General features: G+C 39.1%; 1 protein-coding gene across 1 annotated transcript in view; it reads right to left on the bottom strand.

The window, feature by feature from the left end:
• Positions 1-24,833, bottom strand: part of SYCP2L (synaptonemal complex protein 2 like) — a 130,378-nt gene that overhangs the window by 77,126 nt on the left and 28,419 nt on the right. The window contains exons 7-19 of the mRNA XM_032424736.1: positions 18,964-19,049; positions 18,767-18,855; positions 16,602-16,636; positions 15,510-15,652; positions 13,620-13,672; positions 12,960-13,005; positions 11,201-11,293; positions 11,042-11,102; positions 6,289-6,434; positions 4,752-4,845; positions 4,161-4,255; positions 3,415-3,472; positions 3,233-3,314 (exon numbers count right to left, since the gene is read on the bottom strand). Of these exons, the coding sequence (XP_032280627.1) occupies positions 3,233-3,314; positions 3,415-3,472; positions 4,161-4,255; positions 4,752-4,845; positions 6,289-6,434; positions 11,042-11,102; positions 11,201-11,293; positions 12,960-13,005; positions 13,620-13,672; positions 15,510-15,652; positions 16,602-16,636; positions 18,767-18,855; positions 18,964-19,049 (1,081 nt within the window). The remainder of the gene's footprint in view (positions 1-3,232; positions 3,315-3,414; positions 3,473-4,160; positions 4,256-4,751; positions 4,846-6,288; positions 6,435-11,041; positions 11,103-11,200; positions 11,294-12,959; positions 13,006-13,619; positions 13,673-15,509; positions 15,653-16,601; positions 16,637-18,766; positions 18,856-18,963; positions 19,050-24,833) is intronic.

The raw sequence follows: 24,833 nt of genomic DNA, 5'->3' as shown, positions 1-24,833 counted from the left end.
TCCTAAGGCTATGGCTGCCATGGATATTGATTCCTCTGATGTATCTGGGAAAAGTCAATTGAAAGCCTTCTGGAAAGGATTCACCATTCTAGATGCCAGTAATAACATTCATGATTCATGGGAAAAGGTTAAAATATCAACATTAACAGGAGTTTGGAAGAAGTTGATTCCAATCCTCATGGATGACTTCTTTGAAGGGTTCAAGATTCTAGTGGAGAAGTAACTGCAGATGTGATGGATATAGCAAGAGAATTAGAAGTGGAGCTTGAAGATGGGACTCAGCTGCTGGAATCTCATATTAAAACTTGAACAGATGAGGTGTTGCTTCTTATGAATGAGCAAAGAAAGTGGTTTCTTTAGATGGACTCTATTCATGGTGAAGATGTTATGAAGATCCTTGAGATGTCAACAAAGGATTTAGAATATTACATAAGCTTAGTTAATAAAGCAGCAGGATTTGGAAGGATTGACTCCAACTTTGAGAGAAGTTTTACTGTGAGTAAACTGCTATTAAAGAGCATCTCATGCTACAGAGAAATTGTTCATGAAAGGAAACGTCAATGTGGCAAACTTCATTGTTGCCTTATCTGAATAAATTGCCAGTCACCCCACCTTCAGCAACCACCACTCTGACCAGTCAGCGGGCATCAACATGGAGGCAAGAGCCGCTATCAGCAAAAAGATTGATTCACTTAAAGCTCAGATAGCATTTTTTTTTTTTTAAAGATTTTTTTTTTATTTATTTATTTGAGAGAGAGAGAATGAGAGAGAGCAAGCACATGAGAGGGGGGAGGGTCAGAGGGAGAAGCAGACTCCCTGCCGAGCAGGGAGCCCGATGCGGGACTCGATCCAGGGACTCCAGGATCATGACCTGAGCCGAAGGCAGTTGCTTAACCAACTGAGCCACCCAGGCGCCCAGCTCAGATAGCATTTTTAAGCAATAAAGTACTTAAAGTGTATGCAGTGTGTATCTGTATGATGCTACTGCATACTTAACAGACTACAGTATAATGTAATCCTAACCGTTGTATGCACTGGAAAGCCAAGTCATTTGACTTGCTTTACTGCAATATTCCCTTTATTGTAGTGATCTGGAACTGAATTTGCAGTATCTCAAAGGCATGCCTGTACGCAGTCCAGAAATTGAGCTACACGTACATGGTCAATTGATTTCTTCAAAGTTTCCAGGAAAACTCAATGGGGGAAAAATAATTGTTTCAATAAATGATCTGGAATAATTGGACAGCCATGTGAAAGAAAAGGAAGGGGAGGGAGGGGAGAGAGAGAGAAGGGAAAAAAAAAAAAAACCCTTTCTTCACACAATATAAAAATACAAAATGATTCATAACTGAAATAAGATCTAAAACTATGAAAGTCCCAGAAGAAAATGTAGGGAAAAAAGAAAATGTAGGGAGACTGATGAGTTTGCCTAAGTTTTCTTAAGCACATCACCAAAAAAAAAAAGCCTAAATTATAAAAGAAAAAAAATTAACGAAAAAAAAATCAATTGAGCTTAATAAAAACTAAGAAATTTTGCTCTTTGAAGACATATTATAGTTAAGCCAACACTTTCTAGGGATATGTCCTTGAGTAAGTTCTGTTGTCTTCATAATACATTCCTTAGGAATATGGGGAAGACTGAATAATATATGGAATTGAATGCAGTTAGTAAAGGTTATTAGGTGTCTAACAATAAGCTGTATTAGCTATGTACAGCAGGCCTTCAATAATTATGCATGAAAGATAAAAAAAGACACTTATAAAAAGGTAAGCCACAGACAGGGAGAAAATGTATGTAAAACATATCTAATAAAGGACTTCTATATATATAGAATATATAAAGAACACTTTTAACTCAAAGCAAATAATCTATTTTTAATAGTGAAAGATTTGAAGATATATTACCCAAGAAGAGAGAGAATGATGGAAAATACATGAAAAGATGTTCAACACCATTAGTCATTACAGAAATGCAAATCAAAACCACAATGAAATATCACTACATTTCCACTGGAATGCCTAAGATTAAAAAGACTAACATTACCAAGTATTAACAAGAATGTGAGGAACTAGAACTCTTGAAGACTTGGTGGGAATGTTAAACGGTTAACCACTTTAGAAAACATTTTGGCAGGGGTTGTTTTTTGGTTTTTTAGAAGTTAAACCTACACCACCAATGATCCAGTCATTCCACTCCTATGTACTTACTCAAGAGAAAATACACATCCATACAAAGGCTTAAATATGATCCCAAATGCTTTACTTATAACAAAAAACTGGGACCTCAAATGGCCATCAATGGGTGAATGGATCGACAAGCTGTGGTATATCCATGAAGGAACTATTACTTGCCAATATAGAATGAACTATTGATACACATAATATGGATAAATTTCAAAATAATTATGCTGAATGAAAGAAGCTGGTAGAAAAAAAAAAAAGTACATGCTCTTTGATTCCATTTATAGACTTTTTTTTTTAAAAGATTTTTATTTATTTGACAGAGAGAGATAGCGAGAGCAGGAACACAAGCAGGGTGAGTGAGAGAGGGAGAAGCAGGCTTCCCGCCAAGCATGGAGCCCGATGCGGGGCTCGATCCCAGGACCCTGGGATCATGACCTGAGCTGTAGGCAGACGCTTAATGACTAAGCCACCCAGGTGGCCCTATATCAGATTTTTTAAATTGCAAACTCATCTATTGTTGCAAAAAGAGAATCAGTGATTGCAAGGGGCAGGTAAGGGGGACAGAAAGGGCAGGAGGGAAGAATTTCAAAGGGGCAAGAATATCTTGGAGATGTTGGATAGGTACATTATCTTGATTGTAGTGATGGTCCTTGGTATAGACATATGTCAAAACTCAAATGGCATACTTTAAATATGCACAGTTTATTCCAATTGTCTCTCTATATAAAGCTATAAAAAAATTACTTGTCCTATGACCCATTCTTCATAGGCCTACATGGAAAAGTAGCAAGTTAATGCCAGCTGATACATGTTTCCTGGCTGGGGAAAACTACATCACCAAGCATATCACTGGGGGTATAATGGTAGAGACCTGTAGCTCAGGAGAACATCCCAGCACTGCTCAAATCATTCCACAGAACACTGCACACAATGTTCTCTCCTTGTGTGGCATGTGGCCAGATGAAGATGGAAAGACAGTTGACTTATACATTAACTAGTCACATTAATAGCAATCAACATGGTTTATTAATTTTGAAAAATCACATACCTAGATTTGTCATTTAATTTAGGATCCTGAATTTTTGCTGACGGTTCTTGTAAATCTGAAGAATATTCATGTTTTGAAGTGACTTCCAACCATGAAAATTAAAGACAAAAATTGTTAAGCTTCTCAAACATTTAAGTATACTACTCAAGTCTTGTGATAGATTTTTTTTTAAAAAAGCTGACCTTGTTGTGGGTCATCCACTTTCAATTTTTCAGGTGAACTATCTGCTGTATTTGTTTGCTGTAGAAAAAAAAAAATTATGATGATTCTGAAGTCCCTCTTTTAAAATTCTTTTGGAGTCATGTTACATATCCAAAGAAAAGCATTTCTACTAAATACTAAGATACCAGGCTTTTTATTCATTAGACTTGACTCCTAATGACTGTTGGCTGCTGCCAAAAAAAAATTATTTTTCTGCCCTCAGAAGATTTGTCAGTTCCAAAAACACTATCGTTACACTTCTGTATGATGTCCATGTAATCAAATATAAGAAAATGAGGACTGGTCTGAATACCTGTAGTATCTAAGAGGGCTACAGCATGAACCAGCTATTACCTTCATTTTATTGATGAGAAGCCTCAGACTCAGTGATATTAACTTTCCCAAGTTCCTGTATCTAGTAAGTGAAAACCAGGTCTGACTGCAAACATCAGACTCTTTTCCCTATATCTTGGTCTCCAGATCCCAAGGGAGGGAATGAGGCAGAGCCAGCCAAGTCACACATTCCATGGGAGAGCCAAGTTGTGCGAAAGAAGAGAACATATAAACATGTCAGGCAAAAGTGATCTAAAGGAGAGGATGGTCCAAAAAACGGAGAAATAGTTGGTTAGGGGAAAAAAATAGACTACAAGCCAGGAGAGGTGGCTTCCCCTTGTCAGCATCCTGGTAGACACAGTTCAGAATCTTGTACCCAGCATCCCATACTCACAGGTTCAGACTGGTCATTTAAGGGGACAGTTATTGGGCAATGGTCATCTCTGGCACTCATTAATTCTGCCAGCTTGGTGGATTCTTCTTTCTGGTCTATAACAGAGAACAGAGCATTAAACGTGGTAACAATAACCATGCTCCACAGTGAACACATTCTCCAATTGCTCTTCAGGGGACCCCACACTACAGGTACATCGCCATCTATTGGTAAGATCTGGTAATTACATCCTGCGTTAAACTTCCAAATCCAAAATCTATGGGCACTTTGAGAAACAGCTTTGGGATGTAACTCCTAATAGATACAGGATCTGTGCAGGGTCAGCTTTGTGGGTAGCTAGGCTCTTCCATGACCCCATCTTCTGCCGCCAGCCATGACTATCATTTTTTCTCCTTTGTCATTTCCAATTGTCCCATAAGACAATGTATCGGGTAGGGAAAATGATTCAAGGTGGCTAGCAACTTTGTTCTCTGCAGGTACAATAGCATATTTATTACTCTCATGCACCACAGGCTTGCAGTGATCTTTTCCAAGTAAGGTTTTATTGTTTTTAAAAGGAATTCAGAGTACAAAATTTTATTACCCAGTTACCTGTCTCTCTTTCAAGGCTGCTAGGAATGTCAGGGTCTTCTTTCTCAAGTTTATCAGAAAGTTCTGAGGAGCTTCTTGTCTGGTCAGGCAACACCTGAAATGTAAGCCAAAATCCACATGACCTTAAAAGAGGAGTAAACTCTTAAAAATTTTGTTAAGGAAAACTTAAGGCTCAGAACACAACAAACATAAATTAGAAGAAGTTAATCTTACTGCCAAGTGCAAATAATAAACCCAAAGTTAAAAGCCCTTCCTTATATGGTTAGGCAATTTTAAACACACAAAACCCTTCATCAGAGGCAACATGGGGGTGGGGGGAGGGTATGCTTCCTTATCTGGGAGGAGAGACTACTACTTTGTTTGTGAAGGAGCTCCTTTCTTACTTCTAGACTTAATAAATCTTTATCCCTTTCTCTACATGGCTTGCTCTTGAATTCGTTCTCCCATAAAACCAAGAACTCTCTTGGTGAGGGGCTGGAGGCCCTCCCTCCTGGGGCCTCAGCCAGTCTAGCATCAGTGTTAGGCCAACTCATATGTAACATTTTTTTTTTTTTTTTATTAAGTGATTGATTCTATTTCTCATCCTCATCCATGAAATGGTCTCTTCATGGGGTGAGTCTTCAGAAACTCTACTGCAGAGCACTTTATAGAATATAACAGGTCTTCATATACAACTCAATGCCAAAAGGAAATGGGACCTAGGCTTCTTTCCTCTGGTCTCTGACCTCTTAATTCAACCTTCTAATGGCCACTACCACAGTATCTTAGGTCTTTTTGTCACAAATATCTTTGCTCTGTCTGCCATCTGTGATAAAGGCATTGTGTTTGTTTTTTGTTGTTGTTGTTGTTGTTTTTATAAAGGGCTTAATTTTTTTTTTTTTTTAGATTTTGTCAGAGCGCACACTCGCACAAGCAGGGGGAATGGCAAGCAGAGGGAGAAGCAGACTCCTTGCTGAGCAGGGAGCCCGACGTGGGACTTGATCCGAAGGCAGACACTTAACCAACAGAGCCACCCAGGCGTTCCCAAGACATTGTGCTCTTGTATGTAAATAGGACACATTATAGTTAGTGATATAGAGGCCATAGCAGTCTAGAAGATGTGCAGACCGTTTCATCTTAACACCAGGAGACAGAACTTCAGAAAAACTCCCTAAGAGATGCTATTTCGAGTAATTCCCCCTCGTTCTCAAGGGTTGGAGAGAGAGAAGGAAATGCTAAGAAGCCCACAGCAAGTATCCTCAAAACTTCAGAAAGAATGTGGTGAGGTTGTGATGTTACCCTAGAAAATTTTCAACTGTTCACAATAAATGGGATAAAGCATTTTGAGGCAGAAAGAGGCTTTGTGTCCTACATAAGGCAATAATATATGAAAAGAACTGGGATTAGAAGCCAGATGTTTCAATTCTTATTACATGATGTTCTGAAGATCAAGCTATCAGCTTGAGCAAATGTTCACATCAAAACCCAACAAGGAAGTTAGAGACAGGGAAACATACTAAAATATTTTCAAATAAACAAGAAGAACTAAATCTGCCACCTGTTTGTCTTCTCCTAAAGCTTCAATAGAAGCTTGTGATATGTTGAATTGCAAATCAAAATGGATTTCTATTTTCAGCACTTCTTTGTTGTCAATATTAATAGGCTTCTGCAGGCAAATAATGAGGATCTTCCTATTTTCAGTTTCTAACAAAAAACAAAGTATACAGATGCATATCAACATACTAAAAAATTATAAGATTCTATAATTGTAAATAACTGCACTGGGATATTTGTCAACTGTTTAGATTTTTCTGCAATAAGATAAAAAGAAATATTAAATAGTTACTTTGAAATTATTTTTATTAGATGCACATTTGTGCCTGTATTTATACATACAAATACCCACAATATGATTATGTGGTTGATCTTGTAAAGATAGGAAGTAACTTACCTTAGCAGCAAAGCACTGGAGAGGATTTTGACTTCTATAGAATTCAATCTGATTTGTAAGGAGCATTTTTTGAATACAAAGCTTTCACCTGCAGCAGGTATTTTACTCCCCAATATATTAGACACAACATTCATTCTCATTCTTTCTCTCAGATGTCACTCACTGCTAAAAATTCAAAATAAAAATCACTATTCCCCATACGCAAAAATGGAATAATCCTTCTTCATTTCAATAGACTCCACTTGAGGAGGCACCTGTGTCTCAGATGACAACATTCTCCTTGAGGGCCTCCTACCAGGACATAGCTCTCTACTGACAAATAGTAATTGGTTTGGGGAAACAGTTTAGACCAAAATTCATGAGGAGTTCAACAATAAGCCACAGTAACTACAAGCTGAGTCACAACCTGCAGGAGAGAAAAGAGTAAACTGCCTGAAAGAACAGGCAAAACTAAAGGTCACAGATTGAGGAGAACAAAGAGAAGAAGATTGAGACACACAATGGGCCTGGATGTGTGGCCCCTAAACACCCGAAACATGGCTAGTGCAAACTGATGTGCTATAAGCATGAAACACATAACCAGTTTGTGAAGACTCACACAAAAAAGAGCAGGCAGAATAGCTCACTTTTTATAGTGATGACATGTTTAAATATTAATATTTAGGATATATCAGGTAAAATACAGTATGTTGAGATCTACTTTTTACCTTTTCAGTAGGCTACTATAGAATTTTTAACATGTATCTGACTCCATGGCACCACACATCCCACCCCTCCGTTCTCCTGAGGACCGGCTCACTCTAAGATGCCCTTGGCTGGAGCCCATCCAAAGAGGTATCACAAGCCTAGCAGTGTGCAAGCAGCTTCAAGAGCCATCATCACTCCAAAGTGACTCCTGCTCTAGGGAGAGAGAAAGATAACCACATAGACCAGTCCCACTGTGTGGGAGTGGGGGGCAGACATCTAGTCTGACTGCAGGCCCCTCCAACCAATGAAATCTTCTCAAGCTACAATACAGGGAAAGTGCCCTGCACTTTGGTACCATGCCATTTCACAAACCCCTGGTCTGACTCAAGTCAAGCCCAAGGCTGCCCCAAATAGGCCCACTAAAAACACAGGGACTAAACCCTGTCACAACAGGCAAAGAGAACCACTGCAGACAACTGGACTGAAGCCATATGTGGCTTAGCCACAACAATAGGACACATGCAACAAATAAGGGGGATACTCACTTTCCTAACACATAGAAACAGACACAGACAAAATGAGACAGAGGAATAAGTCTCATATGAAAGAACAAAATTACAGCAAGAGCTAAATGAAATAGATAAGTAATATTCCTGATAGAAAATTTAAAGTAATGGTCTTAAAGATACTCCCTGGATTTGAGAAGAGTTGGAGACCTGAGTGAGACCATCAACAAAGACAAAAAACAAAGAACCAATCAGAGATGAAGACCTCAACAACTGAAATTAAAAATGCACTAGATGGAATAAATAGTAGACTAAAAGAAGAAGATTAGATCAGTGACCTGGAGGACCGAGTAATGGAAAGCAATCAAGTGGAACAGGAGAGAGAAAAATAATAAAAAAAAAAATGAAAATAGACTAAGGGAACTCAGCAACACCACCAAGTGTAACATTCACATTATAAGAATACCAGAAGGAGGGGCACCTGGGTGGCTCAGTTGGTTAAGCATCTGCCTTTGGCTCAGGTCATGATCCCAGGGTCCTGGGATCGAGCCCCATATCAGGCTCCCTGCTCAGCGGAGAGCCTGCTTCTCCCTCTCTCTCTGCCTGCTGCTCTGTCTACCTGTGCTCTCTAGCTGTCAAATAAATAAAATATTTTTTTTTAATCTATTAAAAAAAGAATCCCAGGAGAAGAGAGAGAAAAGGGGGCAGAAAATCTATTTGAAGAAATAATAGCTGGAAATTTCCCTAATCTGGGGAAGGAAACAGATATCTAGATCCAAGAGGCATAGAGTCACCAACAAAAATCAACCCAAGGAGATCCACAACAAGATACATGATTAAAATGGCAAGAAGTAGTGATAAAGAGAATTTTAAAAGCAGCAAAACAGTTACATACAAAGGAAACCCCATGAGGTTATCACCTGATTTTTCAGCAGAAATTTTGCAAGCCAGAGAGAGTGGCATGATATATTCAAAGTGCTAGAAGAAAAATCTTGCAACCTAGAACACTCCATCCAGCAAGGCTACCATTCAGAATAGAAGGAGAAATAAAGAATTTCCCCAGAAACAAAAGTTAAAGGAATTCATGACTACTAAACCCGTCCTACAAAAAATGTTAAAAGACACTGAGTGGAAAGGAAAGACCATAACAGTAAGAAAAGTGGGAAACATAAAAGCAGTAAAATTAAGTACATCTATAAAACTCAGTCAAGGGATTCACAAAATAAAAGTATGACACCATATACCTAAAACATGGGGGGGGGGGGGGGGGTAGAGGAGTAAAGAATGGATTCAAGCGTAAGTGACCATCACCTTAGTATAGATTACTATATGTATAAGATGTTCTAAGCCTAATGGTAACCAAAATAAAAAACAAATAGATTTATAAAAAATAAAGAGAAAGGAATCCAAGCATACGACTCCAAAAAGCCAGCAAACTGAAAGAGCAAGAGAAGAGAACACAGAAGAACTACATAAACAACCATAAGACAAGTAACAAAATGGCAATAAGTACATACCTATCAGTAATTCTTTGAATGTAAATGGACTAAACACTCCAATCAAAAGCAGGTGATAGAATGTATTAAAAAAAGCAAGACACATCTACATGCTGCCTACGAGAGATTCATTTCAGACCTAAAGACATACAGATTAAAGGTGAAGGGATGGAAAAGTATTTGTCATGCAAATGGATGCGAAAAGAAAGCTGAGGTAGCAATATTTCTATCAGACAAAATAGACCTTAAAACAAGGACTTGCTCTTTCTGCACTCTGCCTTTACCTCTTTGTGTGGCCCCTGGAGGATCTGAGGAATGATGTTATGAATGCACATCGTTGAGAAAAGATGGTGGTGGAATAAGAGGACCTTGCTTATATCATCCCACAAACATGACTAGATAACTATCAAATCATGCTAAATACCCCAAAAATCGGCCTGAGGATGGACAGAACAAACTCCACAACTAGAGGGGGAGAAGAAGCCACACTGAAGAAGGTGGGATGTGTGGCTCCCTTGTGCTGTGGAGGGGAGGGAGCCGTGGTCTTGATGAAGGTCAAGAGAGAATACACAGGGGAGCACACAAGGAGAACATTTCCCCAAAGCCATTGGCTTGGAAAATGAGAAGGGTTGAATTTTGTGAGGTTTGACAACCAGCAGGCCTTAAAGCCTGGAGTTTTAAACGTCACTGGGCTTGGCTGGGATAGAGCCCAGAGGGCACTGACTAAGGCTTCTGGAGAGAAGGCAGGAAAACAACTTGGGGGCAGGCTCAGTTAGTTAAGCATCATCTGAGTCAGTTAAGCATCATCTGACTCTTGGTTTCAGCTCAGGTCATGATCTCACAGTGGTGAGACTGAGCCCCACATCATGCTCCATGCTCAGCATGGGGTTGGCTTGAGATTCCCATTCTGGTAATAAGTACCTGCCCTCCTGCTCCCAATTTTTTAATTGTGGCATAAAACATTTACCATCTTAACCATTTTAAAATATATTGTTCAGTAGTATTATGCATATTTACATCATTGTACAACAGATCTCCGGAATTTTATCTTGCAAATCTAAAACTCTACCCACTAAATAGCAGCTCCCCATTTCCTCCTCCCCACAGTCCCTGATAACCACTACTCTACTTCCTGTCTCTATCACTTTAATTGAAATATACCTCATAAGTGGAATCCTACTATTTGTTTTTCTGATTAGCCTATTCACTTAGGATAATGTCCTGAAGGTTCATCCATGTTGTAGCATGTGTCAGACTTCCCTTCCCTTTTAAAGCTGAATAGTATTCCATCATACATATATACCACTTTTTTTTTTTTTAGATGGACATTTGGGTCACTTCTGCCTCTTGGTTACTGTGAATGATATTGCAATGAACATTGGTATGCCAATCTCTCTTCGAGTCGGCTATCTAGAAGTGAAATTGCTGGCTCATACGGTGATTCTATTTTAAAGTTTTTGAGTAACTATAACTACTTTTACAATGAAAAAACAAGGCAAGTAATTGAATCTAAAGTCACAAAGTGAAGGAGTCCCCAACCTTGTATCCCTGCATCCTGGCCCTGGGCAGTGTTCCTTCCACCACACTATACCATCTCCCTCCTACCTCAAAGAACAAAGTCTGTTCTAGAATCAGAATTAAATGTGGGGTAGTTTAGAATTATCATCTTACCTATTATGCTGAAATTAATCACTGCTTCCTTCAAAAGTCTTACTGAGTCCCACAGAGCACTCTTGGAAAAAAAATAAGTTACATACATGAGCACATAACATATTTGCATATGAACAATCTCTAAGCACTTAGGTTTAAGTAGGAATCAAACACAGTTACCTTCGTATTGTCTATATAAAAAGTTACACTCCGACTTCCGAGGTTGAAGTCAATCCAAAATTTCTCTAGTTTTTCATCTTCTGGTTTCCTCATCTGTAAGATAATTTCATCATGAACTGTATACATATCCTGTTAAAGGGTCAGAGGGAAATTATTCCACTAAAAACAACTTCTGCTTTTCTTGGAAAAACACTACTTTAAAATTATAGGAGGCCTTTATTGCCTTACTTCTGCAAAACAGGAGGAAGGTCTTAACTTTATATAACTAAGCTATTTCTGGAAGAAAAAAAAAAACAACCTTAGCTTAACATTTAAAAGATGTTTAAATGTGTCAGAGGACTCTATTCACATAAACCTTTTTCCCCCAGAGAGACTCATGAGAAAATAGTCCTATGTTAAAGCAGAAACAATCCATACTGCATAGGGATGGAAACTTCAAGAGAAGGAGGTATTATCAAATATAAGTGATTATTTGCCATCTACCTTACTATATCCATTAGAGTAGAGCTAAGACTTGAAGATTTCAAATTACCTTCATTTTAATTGATTGTAAAATAAATATGTGCTTATAGTAAAAAAGCTTCAAACAGTATTGTGTTTATAGAAACAGTAAAGGTCTTCTTCTCTGCCCTTCAACTTCCCATAGATACCTTTCCAGAGACACATTAACAATGCCTTTGTTTCCTCCCAGATGTTTTCTAGACATCAGAAAGTATATGAAGAGTTTTTATACCTTAAGAATGGAAAAAAATAGACCACTTGCTTTTATGAAAATGGCATTTCTTGGACATCTTTCCATCATATATACCTACTTTTTACAACTATATAGAGTTGAATGAAGGTTTTAACCTATAATGTATGTTACGGGAAGCCAGTTTAAGGGCCCTGATTGAAGCCGATGGAAATTTATAAGTAAAAAAAAAACAAAACAAACAAACAAAAAAAACCAAAAACACAACAAAACAAAAAACCAAAAAAACCAAAAACCTACCACCAAGCAGATACTGGAATCTTCAGATAAGCAGAAGAAAAAAAGAACAGAGATACAGAAAATCAATCAGGCTACTAAAATCAGTCCTAGGGATAAAAAACTTGTGGCATAGTCAGGGGCCAAAGGCTCAGCTCCCAGAGGCCAAGAAACAGCATCTAAACCCAAAGCAAAGAAATGGTTGATTAGGACATTTTGAAGACAAGTTCCAGGAAACCTCAACTGAGTCAAGGTTTAGAGGTCTTTGAAGAATTTATTCCCTGTGGAGATGATGTAGGTTGACCTTGTTCATTTAGAAACAAAAGAAGGTGGTAAAAAGAAACTGCTCAACCTTAAACTATAAAGTACAAGGTAGAAGTATCTAGTGAAAAGAGTGCCCCCTATTTCTGTGGATAAAGTGGGGAGCATCGAATGGATGGAAAGAAGGGAATTGCCCTTTTATCTACAATACAGGCATGAATAATGGTACCCATTAGTAGGGTAAAATAATGTCAAATTTCTGTAATAGAGCTCATGAACACAGTATCAACCCTAAAATTCCTGTATCTGGTATTAACAGTAGGGCCCTTAAACTTGTTAGTAATGTATCCCAGTTATGGTAGGAGAGAAGACAGGTGAAGAAAGGCTTCAGAATTGAGGTCTCTAAAAGAAGTAAGCTTCCTTTTCTAAAAAGCCCTTTGTAGGGAGAGCAGTTTGGCCTAATTATGTATACCTAACTTACGGTCTATGAGACCCATATATACCCCTCACGGCCCCGAGAGACGAACATACCTCGTGCCCATCAGCAAAGGCAGCAATACACGGAAATGAATAGACCCTGCAAAACACTTGACAATGTAAAAAATATAATGTGGGTCAATCCCAAACACAACCTACATGTTCTATAACGAGCATTTTTATCTAGGTTATGCTATTAAATCTTTTTGCACAAAGTATGGAAGAAGGTCTCAAACCTGCAAATGGATACTACTCTGGGTAGATTTCCAGTCTCCATCTGGCAAGTGTACAAGCCAAGTTTAGTGGTCTACAAGCCAGGCTTACTGGTACTGTTTCTCTGCCTAGTTGCTGGGCAAGATTCCAATGAGTGAATTTAGCAAACTCGCATCAAGAACTTTTTCTGTAATAAGCCTATCCCCACTGACTTCATAAAATCTCCCAGGGAACATGTTAAAAATATTCCAAATCATAAGTAAATATGCTAAAAACAAAACAAAACAAAAACACGTAGAGCATTTTTAAACACATACAAATGAATCACTATGGAGAATGGATCTAATCTCCTGGTATTTCTATTCAATGGATAATAGAGTAGTGATCAATAAGTTATGTATCTTCTATTCTCTCCTGAAATAAAACATAGCCTAGATTTCTAATATTAGACATTTTCAAAATAAGACTAGTCAATAAAATGACACCCAGAGACATACCTACCTTCTTTCATCTCCAAGTCTGTTGTTTAGGTAATTGAGAAACCGTCTACTATCCTTCAAAGAAATAATGCAAACTTTAAGAAAAAAAGTTTTAAATATTTTTACCAGCATTCAGATGCTAGTGTTTGCTTCTAAATTCCCAGGATCCAGTAACATCACAAGGTTCCACCAAGATTCATTATTACCGGTTAATTAAAACAATACATTGTGTTAGAAAGAGGACGCTTCAGACCCAAATTCTGGAAGGAACCCCCAGCCAGGAGATTTTCAGCTGAGGAATGCTTTAAGTCTCCAAAGGTTATGTGCACAGTTACATTTCACTGGGTTAAGAGAAAAGAAATACATTTAACTAGTGACCTAGATTATAGTTTTGCTAACCCATTGGCATCTATCTTGCTAACATCTGCCCAGAACGAGCCAACCACAAACCCACAAACTTATCAATTTTGGGGTTATTCTGGGTGCATTATCCACTGCCAATTTTCCTTATGAGGAGTTCTCTATCCCATTCCTTCCTGGTTTCTCTCTGCTCATACAGGTTCAGAGAATAAGGATTATTTTTAGAGAGTTCTCCTGACCAGAAGCAAGTAAGAAGGTAAATTTGTTGCCTCCAAAATACTAAAGCTGAACAGACACGGACCCAGGCTTTTGTCCCTTTTCTTAGGGAGGACTGGCTATTGTAGTCCATCCTTACACTCTGCATCTTTATGCAGCACTAAATAGACAGCAGTAATGTAAGCCTTGACCTAAAAGTAGTTCCATTAAGAAGTCAATGGCTCTGGGGGGGGGAAGGATTTGAGAAATGTTACTTTTGCCCTATTTTCATGAAATTTCCCTGACCATGAGGGAATGACGTAGAGAGAAAAAGGGAACTAACCTCTGAGTTTAACATCCCAGGCATGTTGGTTTCTCTCATTCAGTTCTCACAACTTTAAGGTGGGTTGTATTCCCATTTCACAGATAATGACACTAAGGCTTTGTAAATCATCTACCTTACCAAAATGCATACATCATGTAAGCCAGGGAAGTAGTACTCAAACCTGAGCCTTATGGTCTTTCCATTTAGATCAAATTCAATACTGGCTAAACAACTACTACCTATCTGGCAGTAGGCTCAAAGTTAATATTTTTAATAATATATTTAAAATTTCAGATTTAATAAAATTCTAATTGCATAGCAGTTTTGACCAGAAAAGCTTGGTTCAACATGAGCATGGTTATTAAGAATTTTACCTTTTTCTAAGGACCTAACCTTCATTTTAGGAACTTTTAGAAAGAAGAGGAAAAACATTTTAGCCATTTTAGGATGGAGGTGAGTATGCAGCAAAGCTACAAGCTATTTCTGTGCTATTTGGGAATACAGTCACCGTGAGCCCAGATTGCATGGAAAACACTGGAAATTATTATTCCTCTAAAATAGAGAGGCCGGATGGCTCAAAACACAACTACCTATAATACTCCTCTGCAACTAGAACACCCCATGCCTATTTCAACCTCCCCTCATTGCCCCAGCTGCTCTGTACAAGGCTGAAATGCACATTTTCTCTTCCAGCTCTCCCTACCATCTGAGATGCACTGAAAATTGCTCCCCACTCCATGACATTTTCTTGGACTGGATCCATCATATTCACATCATCTGTCTCCAGTCCAAATTACCTTTAAAAAAGAGTTTTATCTGTATGCCCATATTTGGTGCACAGATTTTCTGTTCATACAGTCCTCAGATCATTTCACATAAATGGGAAACAGGAAGCTTAAGAATGGCTACTTATTCACTTAAATCATTTATTAATTTAAGAAAAATTCCTCCCCTGAGCCCAATGTTGAAGAAAACACTGAGGAGGTTTAATAAGTATTGGTTAAATGGACTTTTGATGACCAGGAATCTCACCGTCTCAAATTCTCGATCCTTAATTTCTTTGAAAGCTTCAGCAATGACATCATCTTCAAACCACTCATGGACAAGCTCATCCCTTGATTTTTTCAAGGTCAGCCTACACAATGCTTCCGAAAGAGCAACCTGCTGGTCATAATCTAGAGATTAAGAACATGGTAGATCATTCTAGGATGGGCATAAAGCAAAAGAAAAAAAAGGGGGGGGGGGAGTTCTACAGATTAGCACTTGTTCTAAGAAATTCCATCTTAGAAGACTAGCATTGTACATTACAGTTATAAGCAGTAAGATGTATCCTAGAGCATTTTACTTAAATTCAATATTTAAGAAACATTAGCAGAAAATCTAAATAGGCCAGCATATAACAATTAAAACATACTTCTGCATTTTATGTTTTATATTAAAATATTCATCAAAAGCAACTCAAACAGGCTTAAAAATATATTACAAAAATAATCAAGATAAATTGTGATATTTCATGACTGATAAAAACTACATATAACATGTTTAAATTTCAAATGATTTTAAAAGTAAAAAGCAAGTTGCAGCTGTATATGTACAATAGAAGAACATTTATAGAATGCTTTTAAAATTTGCAAAACAATGTATGAAGTGACAAATCACTAAATTCTACTCCTCAAACTAATATTACACTATATGTTAACTAGAATTTAAATAAAATTAGAAAAAAATAATGTATCTTGTTTATGAATACGTAGAACGAAAGTAGAAAAACATACTTTTGAATGAGAAACAAATCCAAGAAGGATTACCTCTACTAATGGAGAGGAGAATGGGATCAGGGACATGTATACCAGGGGCTTTACCTGTAACTGATTTTACTTAAAGTGAAGTAAATGTGGCAAAATGATAAAATTTGACTAGGCTGGTTGGTGAGGAAATGAGTATTCATGAATTATTCTTTATGGCTTTCAGCATGCTAAAACTTTTCATAATAAATTAAAAATGAAGTGCTATTCCTATTTTCAACTTGACCATAATTTTTACCCATAGTTTTAAGATGCTCACAAAACCCCCAAGAGTCCAATATGTAATACTCTAATATTTAAAGTTCTAAACACGTCTTACCACCCACAGTCAAGATTGTCCTTGCCAGGTCTTTCCTGAAACATTTAGATAAATTACATTTTACTGAAATGTACATAAAACTTTACTATATTAGTATTAAAATTTAAAACCAAGATGTATATTTTTAATATTTTTTAAAGATTTTATTTATTAGAGGAGAGCACATGCATGAACTGAGGGGAGGGGCAGAGGGAAAGGGAGAAGCAGACTCCCACCTGAGCAGGCAGCCCAACACAGGCTCGATCCAGGACCCTGAGATCATGACCTGAGCCAAAGGCAGATGCTTAACCAACTGAGCCACCCATGGCCCCCCACCACGATATGCATTTTTGAAATTATTTCAAATTCATCATCAGAATTTCTTAAATGTCAAGAATACATCTTTATGGAAAAATTATGTATTAATGACTTAAATGTACTTTTTAAAAGAAGCTAGAGTTATTATACATTCAGAGGTTCTATTTTTCCTTCTGTAAAGTGAATTCAATTGGAGGATGTCTGAAGATTATCAAACGCTAAGATTCTGGAATTTTATAGTCATCTCACCAACTTGCGTGTATATATTTTTTGTATAATCTTTTTAAAAACATAGTTGATACCTGGAAGAAATGCTACAGTAGGTGCTGTGAGTCTTTCCAGTGAGCTCTTGAACTGCTTTTAAAAACTGATAAATTTATTATTTATCATGTAATAACCTAACCCTATTACATTTAACAACAGACTCCCATATCCTATATTCATTTAACAATTTCAACTAAATGCTAACAAGTATGATACTGGTCTTTTAATGTCTGAAATAACTCCCATTTTAAAGACTAGATTGGCCAAGAAATCTCGTAGTTCAGTTTCTCATAAACAGGTTGATTTGTTACTATTAAAAAGAAGCCTTAAAATAGTACCACTGCTGGGCGCCTGGGTGGCTCAGTCGTTAAGCGTCTGCCTTCGGCTCAGGTCATGATCCCGGGGTCCTGGGATCGAGTCCCACATCGGGCTCCCTGCTCAGCGGGAAGCCTGCTTCTCCCTCTCCCACTCCCCTGCTTGTGTTCCCTCTCTCGCTGTGTCTCTCTCTGTCAAATAAATAAAATCTTTAAAAAAAAAAAAAAAAAATAGTACCACTGCTTTGTGCTTGCAGACTTTACATCTAACCTGAAGTCCAGAACATTCCAGACTTTCTATAACACATAAACAATAAGGCAGGACAATAGGATTAGTTTGAAAACTTATGAGAAAACATCAGGTCAGTTGTTCTCCAATTCTAAATATAACATTAAGAGTAATGATTAAATTAGTCAAATATTTTTAAGGAAATATTCAGTAGAAAAATTGCATGCTGCAAACATTAGTTAAATGGACAAACATGATAGCAGTGGGCTCCATGCTCACCATCACTTCATTCAGGCCTACAATAGGACAAACTTGATTGCCCTTCCTCTCATCAGTCATGGCTGCTTGTCACATGAATGATGCATGCCACAATATATCAATGATGCTGGTTAGTGGTTAACACAGTAACATTTAGGTTCAAATTTTAAAATGGGTGCTGGTTTTGCTCTTTCCATGGCCACACATTATAACTTTACCTCCAAATTTCAATGTCCCAAGAACTACATAACAGTCATCAAAAAACAAAAATCCACTGTTTTTCCATTGTTGAAAAGCAATACAAATTACATTGGCATAGCTAAAAGTTGGTAGCCTTTGATCATTTGCTACTAAGTAACATGCTCATCACTTTCAATGGGTTGCTTGATTCAACCTGTATAATAACTATCAATCAAGGATTATGGTTGGCTCCATTTTAGTGAGCAAAGAGGTGGCAAAACCAGGATTTGGAGCCCAGCAGTCTGGCTCCAGAGTCTGTACTCTTAACATTCTCCATGAGCTAATTTAACTCACATTCACAGAGAAAACAATAACCTATGGCCCAAGAAAGCATTTCAACTCATAAACTTGATAAACATACTACTAAAGAAGAACTTAGCAAAGTCTAGCTTTTTCCCTTAGTCCTCCTTTGCTGCTTAGCACAGTGCCTGCATACAGTAGGTACACATTTACCGAAAGAAGCAATGAAGGTGTTAGGTCTAAGGAGAACAAAGACAGAGGTAGTACAATCCAGAGGGGTTTTAGCCTTACATCATCCCATAATCAAGTACAAGGTCACTTACATAAGATGACGTGGACCTTCCAACAAGGGGAGTCGTCTTCGCTCTTCCCGAGGCATGGCATGAAAAATGGAGTTCAAAGTTTTCAAAGCCTGGAGTCAGAGAAAGTATTTACAGGGAAGAAACATGGAGGCTTATTGCACAACCCTCTCTAAGGTCTTTAGAGCAGCTGTTAATCAGTTTTGTTATTTGCAACTCACCTCCTGCTGAATGAAACGATTTACAGTCTTTTCTGTCACCAGAAATCCTAAGATAAGTATGAAGGAATCCAACATCTCAATTTTCCCTGAAAGCATAATTTTAGAAGAATCAAATTGATGCTAAAAAGAATAAGGAAAGGACTCCCACAAAACAGGAAGTGGCAGAGACTGGAAAAGCCATGAGAGCAATAACCATTTTAGAAATTAAAACAGTCTGGGCAATAAAACAGGGACAAAATACACTTGCATTGCATAGACCCACATTGAGGAAAAGAACAGCATACACAAAGTGTGACTGTGTGTGATTACCCTATCTCAAGCAAAGCTACTTTTGTTTTTCTGTCCAGACAGATATACAAAGAGTAGCTACTGCACAGTTTTCTGTTGTTTCTTACATTGTATGTTTTCTAAAAATAAAAATTTTGAGGCCTTATGCTAACAGAAGTAGGGTTTGAACAAAGTATTGGCCTTTATTAAACAGCATAATTATGGAAACTTCAGTTATTTATAGGTCGGTACACAGTAAAAGAAATGGGTATGAGATTATCCTCTATGCTTATTAAACTATGATTTCATTTATGCACATTAAGATATAAAATGACAGTATACACTTATGAAAAGTACAAAAATTTATGGTAAGATCCTAGCATTACTCTTATAAGTTCAAATGTGCAATTTTTATATATGGATTATTCATCACATGTCATATTTACCCCCCATAGAACTCATGAGATTGTAGGAACCCAAAACCAGAAAATAGAAGTAAAAAAAGATTCCTCTTCCATTAAAAAAAGCCAGATTGATACTGCTGGATGATCTCTAGAAACCAGAAATTTGGCTAGGAGCTATGCCAACAACTTGCCTGCCAGTTTAAAACTTGAAGATTTCAACACAGCCCAGATGGACAGAGGATCCTAAAGACATTTATGTACCCTGTCAGTTAGCAACTATCAGGTGTCAGTCTTTTCATTTACATAGTAAAGAAAACAAATAGAGCCCTACAAAAGGGAAAGAGGAACACTGCCATTAGGTAGCAGAAAAGGGACTTTTTAAAAAGTGCTTACTTCAGGAAACGAAGATTTAAGAAGCATGTGACTTATCACAAAAACATAAAAGAACATGAATTCTACAAAAGAGTCCCCACCCTCAAAGAGTCAGCATAATAAATAACCTGGCCTGAGACATGGCAAAAAAGTAGCAGTTTCAAAACTACCTGGGGCACACATTGAAGAGATTTATTTACTAATCTCAGAATATGTGGTGGAGGGGCAGGAATCTTTAGGAGACTTCTCTAAGAACAAAAATGCTGGTGGGCACCATTTCTCTCCCTCTCCCTCAGCTTACATAGCTGGACAATTATGGGAGCCTGCTGTGACACTCTCCTCCAATCTTGCTAGCACCACATGCCCCCCCCCAATGCTCCCTTATAGACCTGCCCCATCCAACCCACCTGCCTCAGCAGCCATCCCTACAAAGTGGCTCCTACCCCACCACACCAAGCAAGCTGCCCCAGTGGGGACCAGCACCACTCCAAAGTGACTACTGCCCTGGAGAGGAGGAGGAAATAATCCCACACACCAGTTTGCCCACAGTTCTAGCAGCCAAGCCTTTTAGCCAATCACACAAGGAGAAAGCCCTGCTATTAGGTGTGCTTGCAACAAAGAGGTTGGTTGCAGATACCTAGTCTGACTGCCAACCCCACCCACCAATGAAAGCCTCTGAGCCACACAGGGAGAAAGGCTGGTCATCTGATATACTCACACAGAGAGGCTAATTCCAGACAACTAGCCTGACTGCTGATCCTGCCCACCTACAAGCCCACAGAGGCCTTACACAGGCCCTTCAATGCTGCATGGACCAAACACTGCCCAGTGCACCCACAGTAGGCAAAGTGGGTCATTGCAGCTGACTGGGCTGAAAATAAACACAGCTAGACACAACAGAAAAGTATACACAACCCACATAGGAGACACACCACTAGCTTGTGTGGTTCTGATGACTAGAGGGCATGGCACTATAGGGAACCACTGAACTTCTATACAAGGCAACTACTTTCAAGACTAGGAGACACAGCTGTCCTCCATAACACATAGAAAAAGACAAAGTGAGGAAAATAGGAATATGTCCCAAATGAAAGAACGGACAAAAATCACAGCACAAGAACTAAAAGAAATGGAGATAAGCAATATGATAGAGAATTCAAAGTAATGGTCACAGAAATACTCACTGGACTTAAGAGTGGATGAGAGTCAATGAGATACCACCTCACACCAGTCAGAATGGCTAAAATTAATAAGTCAGGAAATGACAGATGTTGGCGGGGATGCGGAGAAAGGGGAACCCTCCTACACTGTTGGTGGGAATGCAAGCTGGTGCAGCCACTCTGGAAAACAGTATGGAGGTTCCTCAAAAAGTTGAAAATAGAGCTACCATACGATCCAGCAATTGCACTCCTGGGTATTTACCCCAACGATACAAAAGTAGGGACCCGAAAGGGTACGTGCACCCCGATGTTTATAGCAGCAATGTCCACAATAGCCAAACTGTGGAAATAGCCAAGATGTCCATCGACAGATGAATGGATAAAGAAGATGTGGTATATATATACAATGGAATATTATGCAGCCATCAAAAGGAATGAGATCTTGCCATTTGCAACGACGTGGATGGAACTGGAGGGTATTATGCTGAGCGAAATAAGTCAAACAGAGAAAGACATGTATCATATGACCTCACTGATATGAGGAATTCTTAATCTCAGGAAACAAACTGAGGGTTGCTGGAGTGGGGGGTGGGGTGGGAGGGATGGGGTGACTGGGTGATGGACACTGGGGAGGGTATGTGTTCTGGTAAGCGCTGTGAATTGTGCAAGACTGTTGAATCTCAGATCTGTACCTCTGAAACAAATAATGCAATATATGTTAAGAAAGAAAAAAAGAAGAAGAAGAATGTAGCAGGAGGGGAAGAATGAAGGGGGGGAAATCGGAGGGGGAGAAGAACCATGAGAGACGATGGACTCTGAAAAACAAACTGAGGGTTCTAGAGGGGAGGGGGTTGGGAGGATGGGTTAGCCTGGTGATGGGTATTGAGGAGGGCACGTTCTGCATGGAGCACTGGGTGTTATGCACAAACAATGAATCATGGAACACTATATCTAAAACTAATGATGTAATGTATGGGGATTAACATAACAATAAAAAAAAGTAAAAAAAAAAAAAAAAAAGTGTTGTGTCTTGGGTGTCTATATTCCTAGCACAGATCTCATAAACAGGTGGCCCTAAATATTTTCAGAAAAAAATAATTCTGCAGAACATCAATGGGACTAATAAATCCTACTCTTACATGTCAGTGGACTAACCACTTATTAAATAATTCAACTACCAGAAACTTTTTTTATAAGTAATCATTAGAAATGTGTAATGTTGAAACAGAATATCGCAGGCAGTTGGTTTCGAGGTACGAAGCTGGGAGCTGTGGTTCCGCGGGCAGATATCAGAGGATAAACGGCAGCGGGAGGGAGCCTGGCCATGGGGATCCTACACCGGTGAGTGACAGCCTCGCGTGCTGCCGACGGGCACAGACTCACAGACCGGTAGTGGCGGGGAAAGGACTTTAGGGCAGCCCCCGGGGTGGAAAACCAGACCGGCGGGATCGCGCGCACACGAACTGGGAGAGGCTGGTGGTTTTAGAAGCACAAAGGGCAGAGACGTGCCCTGACCTGGAGGAAAGACTGGGGGCACTGCGGAGGGGTGCACAACCCAGGCCGCTGCAGTTTATAGCAGCATGGACAGAAACGGAGACGGTGTGGCCTGGAGAGCTCACTGAAGAACAGACTGAGGCCTCTCTGCTCTGAGGCAGAGGGTTGGCAACGGTCTCTTCTGCTCTGCCTCGTGGAAGAGATGTGGAAAGCCGCCAGGGAAAGCTGCCAGAGAACAAAAGCCCCAAAAACTGGTTCCCACTGAGCCCATCCCCCACCACAGGAGGGCAGGGCAACTCTGCCCAAACAGCGTTGCCTGAGTAATGGTGCGGCAGGCCCCTCCCGCAGAAGACAGGCTGGGAGAACAAGAGGACAGCAACCCTAGGTCCCTAGAAAACAGGTGCATCTTGCTTGGGTTCTGGTCAGTAATTTGGACTCTATACATTCCCTCAAACACCCATCAACAGAATGACTAGGAGGAAGAACCCCCAAAATAGGAAAGACTCAGAGATTATGACTTATGCAGCAGATTTACAAATGGATTCAGATATAACCAAGATGTCGGAGATGGAATTCAGGCTAGCAATTGTGAAGACAATGGCTAGAATGGAGAAATCAATTAATGGCAACATAGAGTCTCTAAGGGCAGAAATGAAAGCTGAATTGGCAGAACTTAAAAATGCTATCAATGAGATCCAATCTAATCTAGATAATCTAACAGCTAGGGTAAGTGAGGCAGAAGAACAAATCAGTGACCTGGAAGACAATTTAATAGATAAAAAGGGAAAAGAGGCGGCCAGCGAAAAACAACTCAGAATCCATGAAAATAGAATCAGAGAAATAAGTGACACCATGAAGCGATCCAATATCAGAATTATTGGAATCCCGGAGGGAGTGCAGAGAGAGGACTAGAAGATATATTTGAGCAAATCGTAGCTGAGAACTTCCCTAATCTGGGGAATGAAACAAACATTCGTGTCCTAGAGGCAGAGAGGACCCCTCCCAAGATCAAGGAAAACAGGCCAACACCCCCGCATGTAATAGTAAAACTCACAAATCTTAGAACCAAGGACCATCTCAAGGGCAGTTAGGGGGAAGAGATTCCTTACATACAGAGGGAGGAACATCAGAATAACATCAGACCTATCCACAGAGACCTGGCAAGCCAGAAAGGCCTGGCAAGACATATTCAGGGTACTAAACGGGAAGAACATGCAGCCAAGAATACTTTATCTGGCAAGGCTGCCATTTAGAATGGATGGAGAGATGCAGAGCTTCCAAGACCGGCAGAAAATGAAAGAATATGTGACCACTAAGCCGGCCCTGAAAGAAATATTAAGGGGGGGGGTTCTATAAAAGGAGAAAGACCCCAAGAGTGATATACAACAGAAATTTACAGGGACAATCTATAAAAACGTCTTCACAGGCAACATGATGACAATGAATTCATATCTTTCAATAATCACTCTCAACGTGAACGGCCTAAATGCTCGCATAAAACGGCAGAGGGCTGCAGATTGGATAAAAAGACAGGACCCATCCATATGCTGCCTACAAGAGACTCATTTTGAACCTAAAGATACATCCAGACTGAAAGTGAAGGGATGGAGATCCATCTTCCATGCCAGCGGACCTCAAAAGAAAGCTGGGGTAGCAATTCTTATATCAGACAAATTAGATTTTAAACTAAAGTCTGTAGTTAGAGACACAGAAGGACACTATATCATTCTTAAAGGGTCTATCCAACAAGAAGATCTAACAATTGTAAATATCTATGCCCCCAACATGGGAGCAGCCATCTACATAAGCCAACTGTTAACCAAAATAAAGAGTCCTATTGATAACAATACGTTAATTGTAGGAGACCTCAATACTCCACTCTCAGCAATGGACAGATCATCTAAGCAGAAAATCAACAAGGAAACAAGAGCTTTGAATGATACATTGGACCAGATGGATCTCATAGATATATACAGAACATTCCACCCTAAAACAACAGAATACTCATTCTTCTCAAGCGCACATGGAACTTTCTCCAGAATAGACCATATACTGGGTCACAAATCAGGTCTCAACCAATACCAAAAGACTGATTATTCCCTGCATATTGTCAGACCACAGTGCTTTAAAACTGGAACTCAATCACAAGAAAAAATTTGGCAGAAATTCAAAC

Source organism: Phoca vitulina, unplaced genomic scaffold (assembly GCF_004348235.1).
Source record: "Phoca vitulina isolate PV1807 unplaced genomic scaffold, GSC_HSeal_1.0 scaffold31, whole genome shotgun sequence".
NCBI classification, from domain to species: domain Eukaryota; kingdom Metazoa; phylum Chordata; class Mammalia; order Carnivora; family Phocidae; genus Phoca; species Phoca vitulina.
Note: the sequence above shows the minus strand (reverse complement) of the source record. Positions and strands in the feature narration are given on the sequence as shown.